General features: G+C 49.3%; 1 protein-coding gene across 1 annotated transcript in view; it reads left to right on the top strand.

The window, feature by feature from the left end:
* Positions 1–8164, top strand: part of chd7 (chromodomain helicase DNA binding protein 7) — a 33643-nt gene extending 25479 nt beyond the window's left edge. The window contains exons 24-37 of the mRNA XM_030773545.1: positions 5–108; positions 1661–1790; positions 1950–2007; positions 2105–2165; positions 2311–2644; positions 2853–3061; positions 3465–4286; positions 4439–4593; positions 4974–5201; positions 5490–5894; positions 6115–6342; positions 6565–6705; positions 6838–6942; positions 7106–8164. Of these exons, the coding sequence (XP_030629405.1) occupies positions 5–108; positions 1661–1790; positions 1950–2007; positions 2105–2165; positions 2311–2644; positions 2853–3061; positions 3465–4286; positions 4439–4593; positions 4974–5201; positions 5490–5894; positions 6115–6342; positions 6565–6705; positions 6838–6942; positions 7106–8164 (4039 nt within the window). The remainder of the gene's footprint in view (positions 1–4; positions 109–1660; positions 1791–1949; positions 2008–2104; positions 2166–2310; positions 2645–2852; positions 3062–3464; positions 4287–4438; positions 4594–4973; positions 5202–5489; positions 5895–6114; positions 6343–6564; positions 6706–6837; positions 6943–7105) is intronic.
* Positions 8165–8409: the final 245 nt, after the last annotated feature.

Raw genomic sequence — 8409 nt, forward strand, 5'->3', positions numbered from 1 at the left:
ACAGTGAGCTGGATATTTGGATTCCACAGCCTTTCCACGCCGAAGTCCCCGCTGACTGGTGGAACCTCGAGGCGGACAAGTCTCTTCTTATTGGCGTCTTCAAGCACGGTAAAAAAAAAAAAAAAAAAAAACACCTCAAAATATCCCGCTCTTACACATTAGCATCCAAGCAGCTGTTGCCATCTGATTGGTGTTCTCATGGCGACCGGGGCGGGATCGTAATTGCTAATGCCGACCTATTGTAATACCGCCTGGAGATTGATTGACGATATTTTCAAGCGGGTGATCTTCTGCGAGATGGAGGAAGGCAGGCAGTATAGATGGGAAAGAGCCGAGCTGAGCCATAGATTCTCATAATCCATCAACAGCAACAGGCTCCTCTCAGCACATTTTATTACCATTGAGCTGCAGTGTTAAGAAGTGCTTGGGGAGAAGAACCTAAATTCCCAGTTCAGTTACTATTGTATTATCTTCAGCACTTTAGTATTGTTGCCCCAATTTTTCTTTTAAAGAGAGAAAACAAGATGGAAAGCGCAAAAAAAAAAAAAAACCCTAGCTGTGAAATCGGCCCCAAAAGGAGGGTTTTCTCAACAGCTGACTTGTAATGACATTAATATTAGTAATAGCCGGCTTCTTTTTTTTATTCAATAATGGCTGCTGATTTTCACATCTGTCATTAATCTAGACAAGAGCCTTTTGGGCTGCACTCTTAGAGGGCTTGCTCTCTCTCTCTCTCTCTCTCTCGTGCTCGCTGTCTGAACATCCATGCTGAGACCTCTCACTCCCCAGAGCACTGTGCAGCCTCGTTAAAACACACACACACACACACACACACACACACAGAGGCGTGTGTATAACACAGGCAGCCTGTTCTTAATCATAATCCCAATTCAGTAGGGAGGCCAGGGGAGGAAGCAGGGAGAGGGAGAGGTGGCAGGGCTGGACTGCAGAGGAAAGAGTGATGGCCTATAAACCCCCTCATGATTACAGTTTGGCTCGGGGCGCGGCGGCAGTTAGGAACAATGTGTCACCGCATAAATCCTAATTGAAATGTGATGTTCTGGCAGGGGAGGGGGGGAGAGAGTGAGAGAGAGAGGAAAAGAGAGAGAAAGAGAAAGGGGGGGGGGGGGGCAGTGTGCGGGTCTCGTCTGATCAGTGGCTCAGATGAAGTGGGTCCAGTCTGCCAATCATCTCCCCCGTCGTGCACTGTCGGGATCCGCAGGCTCAAATCTGTTCTGCTTGGACAGTTTCAACGGGCGTTTTCCACTGGCTTGCGGCTTTGTTTTTTTTCTTTTATGCTTTCCCCCTAAACTCTATTATTTTTGGATTTTGACAAAGTTACCTTGTATTTTAATTTAGCTTTTTTTTCCCCCTTTTTCTTTTTTTCCTTTTTTTTTAAAAATCATTATAGTTGGTTTAGCCCCCATCTCAACTTGCCCATTAGACTGCTTCCAACCTCTGACAGATTTCTGAAGATGTTAAGTTACTTTAATTGGGGCACCACCCAAAAACAAAAACATCCCAGGCCCAAACTCTTTCAACTTTTAAGAATCGCGGCGTCTCACGGGAACAAGCTTTTGTGTATTTCTCTAGCTCGTAACCCAGCACACCAACCCATAATTACGCTTATTTGAAGTTCTGTTCCTCTTGCCCCTGCCAGGCTATGAGAAGTACAACTCGATGCGTGCCGACCCCACCCTGTGCTTCCTGGAGCGAGTGGGTATGCCCGATGCCAAGGCCATCGCTGCCGAGCAGAGGGGAGCGGACGTGATGGCAGATGGTGGCGAGGGGTAAGTTTGGCCCAAAATCACAGCCCCAGCAAGAGAGACTCCTCTTTTTTTCCCTGCTCTCTCTCACTTGCCCTTTTCTTTCTTTTCAGCCCTTTTTCCCTTTGTTCTTTGTCCCACTCAAAAGTTCTAAGGCTTCTGTCTCTCTCTTCATGTCAACAGGGAGGATGAAGACCCCGAGTACAAGCCACTCAGAATGCCTTTCAAAGACGAGCTGGATGTGAGCGACTAAGAAATCTGCATGTATTTGGTTTCCAGCTTTGCTTTTGAACATATTTAATAAGGCTTTTTTTTTTTTTCCCCCCTCATGTTTTCAGGATTTCACTAATTCCCCACTTGATGATAAAGAGGAATCCATGGATGTTGAAAGTGGAGAAGGTATTTCTTGTATTACTGTATTAAATTGGAATTGGATATAAAAAAAAAAAAAATTTCAGTAACGGAATATGAGAAATGCTGATCTTCGTCCATAATCGGATAGCAACGATCTGAATGTCACTAACCCTCACAGTGTTCCCTTCAGCCCCTAAACTTGGCGAAAACGGTAAAGGAGGAAATCTGTACTGGCCGCCAGCATCAGCCCTGACCGCCCGGCTCCGTCGGCTCATCACGGCCTATCAGCGCACTCACAAGAGAGAGCAGCTGAGACAGGAGGCCATGAACAAGCCCGACCGTCGCCGCCGCCGTCACCGCGATGACATCCTCTCTATGGTGACAGACGGAGCAGCCTATGGGCAGGAAGGACCGGCTTTTCTCGCGGAAGCCGGACCTTTCATGCCCAAGCCCACGACCTTCATCCCCGAAGGGGCTGCCCTCATGGCCGACGCAGGGGCCTTCTTCAGAGAGAGACGACAGAGGTGGGCAGAACATTCTCTCCGGTTTTCTCAAACAGCATGCCATCTGGAAAACACGCCAAATGTTGTCAGATCATCTTCCACGTTTGTGTGGAAAGAAAAGTTGTGTGTGTCTAAGATTCTTCCTTTTTGGCAATGGTAACTTCCTTTATATTTCAGCCCCAACCCCCTTATGTAACCTCTTTCTGATATGCCACTGTGTGTTTTCCAGATGGACTAGGAGAGAGGAGGCTGACTTCTACCGTGTGGTGTCCACATTTGGCGTGGTTTATGACGTTAGCAGACAGCGTTTCGACTGGACACAGTTCCGTGCTTTTGCTAGGCTAGACAAGAAGACAGATGAAAGTCTAGAAAAATACTACTTTTCCTTTGTGGCCATGTGCAAACGGGTCTGCCGAATGCAAGCAAAGGCAGATACAGGTAATTCACCATCTTGTAGAAGTGTACACGTCTTTGTATGGATGAATGTTTTGTTGTAGAGTAGCTGTATTTAAGCAAGAAAGCATATTAGAGAATATGTGACTGACCCAAGGTTAAGTGCTTTTTGTTTTGTTTTTTTTTCTTCTCTCACTTCCCGCTGCCTTACCCTCCCTTTAATCTTCACTTATCAAATCACTCACTCCTGCTGGGCACCTCCCCCCCCCCCTCTCTTTTTCCCTCCTGTACACCTGCTGTTCTTTCCTCATTCTCTCTCTGCTGCTGTCTTTCCCCCTCTCTCCCCCCTGCACCGGTTTCTCCATCTCTACCCCATCCCTTTTTTTTTTTTTTTTTTAAACTACACCCACCCCCCTCCATCTCCCCTACTCACTCTCTGTCCTGGCAGAGCTGGCAGACCCCACCCTGATTATTGACCCCATCACAGAGGAGCGGGCCTCCAGGACTCTGTACCGCATAGAGCTGCTGCGCCGGATTAGGGAGCAAGTTTTGCCTCACCCACAGTTAGAGGAGCGTCTGCGGCTGTGCCAGCCCAGCCCTGACCTGCCTGCCTGGTGGGAACCAGGCCGTCATGACCACGACCTCCTGAAGGGCGCTGCCAAGCACGGCGTCAGCCGCACCGACTACCACATCCTCAACGATCCCGAACTGAGTTTCCTCGAGTCCCACAAGAAGTTCTCACAGGGCAAAGGAGCTGAACCCACCCTGGCTTCAGAGCCTGTTCTCCCTGTCTCCCTCGTCAAAGAGGAGCAGGAGCTGAAGGAGGAGCAGGCAGGCTCCTCAGACATCAAAGAGGAAAATAATGATGCCAGCAAGGACGAAATTAAAGAGGAGGAGAAGCCAAGTGTTATCTCTCCTGAGGAGGAGGTGAAGAAAGAGGAGGCGGCAGAGGTGCAGGAAGAAGAGCCCACAAAGGAGTCTAAAGAGGAGACGACAGAGGAAGTTAAAGAGGAAATGGCAGTTGAGAAGACTGAGGAAGACCAGAGCTCTCCTGAAAAGGTTGAAGAGACCAAGCCCGACGAGGAGAAGCCTGCTGATCAGGAGACCTCTGACACACCCACTACATGTGAAGGCAAAGAAACTCAGGCAGAAGAGAAAGAGCCCGTTACAACTTCAGAGTCCAAAGCCCAGCCTGAGAGGGCCTCAGAGGAAGAGGAAGAGGAGAAAATGGATGAAGATGACAAGTCTGAGAAATCCTCACAGGCTGAAGGTAAGTCTTACAGTTTAGATTAAAATTGTGCCAAATTAACTAATAGTTAATGGGTTAGTTAAGTAGTCTAGCTCCCCTGCATTCATGTAATGGATGTGTTGCTGCAGTAGTTGTTGTGTTAATTTGGGTTACTTCAAACTTTGTGTTTGCAGCTGGTGCTGCTTCTGAACGGAAGAACTTTGATGAGGAGAGCAACGCTTCCCTAAGCACAGCCCGAGACGAGACACGAGACGACTTCGGAGTCGATGACGTGGAACCATCCGCTTCTCAAGTGTTCCCTGAAAGACCCTTCTTCTTCTGGCCAAAAGTTAGTACACCATGTATCTGCAAACTAATAATTCACCCTTCAGTCCAGGCGGGCCATCTCAGTCTGAGGGATGTTATACTGCCTTTGAGATGTCTTTGTTGTTTTAACAGCCACCAATTTTTCTGACTGTTCATGTCAGGTTTTTATTCTTGAGAAGCTTTGAGTTAATCTCCCTCTTTCCACTCTGTTGGGTCTTTGAGTGTACATTTCAGCTGGAAGATACCTAACAAAAACCTGCTTGCTGGTTGAAACCTTAGCTCAAATGAATGGAGATGACAACACAATTACCCCTTTTGTGTGCCCGCTCCATTTAGTTCCTTACGGGGACACAGGCACATGCACGCATTTATGTGTGCTTCTGTTCTGTGTTTGCTTTTCAGGACAGGGTGATGATCAATCGCATGGACAACATCTGTGAGGCGGTCATCAAGGGCAAGTGGCCTTCCAACAGGAGGCAGTTCTTTGACTTCCCAGGCCTGTTGCCTAGCTACAGCTCCATGGCAACGGAGAGCCCCCTGCAGAGGAGGAGTCTGGGTGATCTGTCCATGGTGGGTCAGACCAGTTATAGTGGCAGCGAGGACCTCACCATGTCACCACAAGTCAATAAGGCAAGTCCCATCAATCAGTTGGTCATCGGGTTTCTCATACATGACCAAACATTTCCTTCACTTTTCTGGTTCATGGTGGTCAAGTGCTTTCATGTTTTGTTTTAAGATGTTCTTTCAGGGTTTTGTTACTGAACCATTGTAGAGCAGTGATGTATATGTATATCTATCTATCTATCTATCTATCTATCTATATTTTTTTCCCCTCTCTCTCTCTGGGATGTGAAAGATGCAGATTACCTTCTGTGGTGCATGGTTTAGACTCTTAACTCTGTCACTTTGGTCGTGCAGGAGGAGGCGCTGAGTCTGTCTGTGCCACGACAGCGCAGGCGTAGGAGGAGAAAAGTGGAGATCGAGGCAGAGAGGGCAGCCAAGCGTAGGAACCTGATGGAAATGGTGGCACAGCTGCGCGAATCCCACGCCTCTGAGGGCCAGGCTCAGGCCATGGACTTGACCAAGGCCTTGCACGGCCTGTCCTCCTCCTCCTCCTCCTCCTCCTTCCCTCCATCCATGGCCACCAACGCCACCCTCAAGGCCCAGATGGAGCTGCTGCAGGCAGGGGCCTCCGTCAGGCCTCGGGCCAACGGCTCCCTCCTGGAGGCCGAGCTGCCCACTCGTAGGAGGAGAGGGCGCCGGAAAAATGTGGAAGGCCTGGAACTGCTCTTCATGGGCAACAAGAGAGGATCAATCAGTGCTGTATGTGACCAGTCTTCAGTTTACCTTTTTTTTTTTTAATCAGAGAACATTAATACGTCATTACACTACTTCTCTATGGTGTATTAAATTATTTTTAGTTTTTCTGGTGTGTGTGTGTTTTTTTGTTTTTGTTTTTATTATTATTATTTTAAACTACATTCTCCTCTTAAAGGCAGTGAGAATATGTGCTGAAGTCTTGTTTGTGCTGTTGTGACAACAGGAGGATTCAGATGGGACCAAAGCTTTTGCTGATGCAGCTCACATGCCAGGCCGGGCACACAGACACATTCCATCTCCAGCCCAGAAAGGCCCTGGGGCTGGACACTCTGCTTCTGGCCTGGAGGAAGGCAGCCATCTTAAAGGAGAGGATGGTCCCAGCACTAAGGACCTGAGAGAGTGGCTCAGACAGCATCCCACCTACACTATGGACATGCCAGGATACGTACCAGTGAGTTTTCATCTAAAAAAAAAAAAAAAAAACCCATCTGTACCCTTCAGTCAGCCCTGAACCGCTGCTGTAAAGTAAGCTGTAGAGATATGTCTGTTAGCGTGATCTGATGGTGTGCTATGAGCATGCAAGATTCGATGAACAGTCATAACGGAAGAGTGAATTGAAAAGTTTTCATTTTTTTAAAAGCCTTTTAAACAAACCATTCTTTTCTCAATCTAGAAGAATGAGGACCTGCTCCTCTCACAGTTCCCCAAACCCAAACAGAAGAGACATCGTTGTCGCAACCCCAACAAAATCGACATTAACACACTGACTGGAGAGGAGAGGGTGCCTGTGGTCAACAGAAGGAACGGGCGAAAGGCATGTCACCTCGCTGTGCTTGATAAGTCCACACGCTTAGTAACATTCAGTGTATACAAATCTCTGCTGCCCATTAATGACTTTCACTGAATTCTACTGTTGCATTTCTAATATGCCACTTTGAATCTACAGATGGGCGGAGCCATGGCCCCTCCAATGAAAGATTTGCCTCGATGGCTAGTGGAAAATCCAGAATTTGCCATTGCACCAGATTGGACTGATATTGTTAAGCAATCAGTGAGTACCTTTGAACTAAATTACGATGATCGAAAACACAGCATGTTACCATAAGTGCGCTACAAAAAATGATACATTTGAGCTTTTGTGTATCTACATTACACAAAATGGTCCATTCGAGCTTTTGTGATGAGTTGATCACCTTCTCCCCTCTCCTTTGCAGGGTTTTCTCCCAGAGTCCATGTTCGATCGTCTGCTGACAGGGCCTGTGATCAGAGAACAAGGTGTCCGCCGCAGAGGCCGACGGCCCAAATCCGAGATCGCCAAGGCGACAGCTGCAGCGCAGGCCGCGGCCGCGGCAGCAGCCGCGGCTTCCACCTCCGGAGTGAACCCCTTGCTGATGAACGGGCTGTTTGGAGGCATGGACCTGACCAGCTTGCAGGGTTTGCAGAGCCTCCAGAGTCTCCAGCTGGCTGCTGGACTCATGGGTTTCCCCCCGGCCCTGGGCGGAGGGGCCGATGCCAAGCACGCCTCGGCCATGCTGCCACTCATGCTGCCTGGCATGGCCGGCCTGCCCAACATGTTCGGGCTGGGCGGTCTGTTCGGCGGCAATTTGGCAACCGCCGCGGCCTCCACTTCAAACGGCTCCTCCTCCACCGCGGAGCAGACGGAGTCCGAGGAAAAATCCAAGGCTAAGAAAGACGAGGAGACCAAGGAAGAAGGAGAAGAGAAGGAGGAGAAAGAGAAGGAAGCGGAAAAGGCCACGGAGACGGAGTCAACCGAGGCCAACGGAGAAGCTGCCCTCAGCGCTGCCGCGGCCGCAGCCGCCGCCGCCGCTGCCGCCACCGCCGGCATGTCCACCAACCCTCTGGCCTTCAACCCTTTCCTCTTGTCTACCATGGCCCCTGGCCTCTTCTACCCATCCATGTTCCTGCCCCCAGGCCTCGGTGGCCTGGGTCTCCCAGGCTTCCCCTCGGCCACTCTTGCCGACCTCCAGAGCGCTGTATCCGGAGCCCTGGGCGCCACGAGTGAAGACAAAGAGTCCAATAAGGACCCTCATCCAGACCAGGACCAGACCGCTTCCACGGGGGACGCCGATACGGCGGACAACACAATTGAAGACAGTGACTCAGAGGAAAGCCAGAACAAGATGGCCGAGTCGTCGGCCCTGGACGAGGACCTGGTCGGGCCGGCCGAGGAACTGGACTCCCTGGAAGGAGGAGAGGATGAGGATGATGACGAAGATGAGCCTGCCGATGAGGATGAGGACAAGAGTGACTAAGAAACTGAAACTGGCCTTCTAACATTTCCCTTAGAGCTGTGGAGACGCATTTTAAACTCTCACAAACAATGGTTAGTCCAGTTGTTTACATGCCAACTCCAAAATCCAAACAATTATGAATTTGGTTTGTTTTGTTGACAGGTAAAATAAGGGTAACACAAATAAGCTGTCTCTGTAACCATTAGTGTAGCCAGGGAAAAAGCGAACAGAAGTAGAGTTGTGTGGATGTTAAAAGGGGTTTTTTT

The sequence above is a fragment of the Chanos chanos genome, chromosome 5 (genome assembly GCF_902362185.1).
Source record: "Chanos chanos chromosome 5, fChaCha1.1, whole genome shotgun sequence".
Classification (NCBI taxonomy): domain Eukaryota; kingdom Metazoa; phylum Chordata; class Actinopteri; order Gonorynchiformes; family Chanidae; genus Chanos; species Chanos chanos.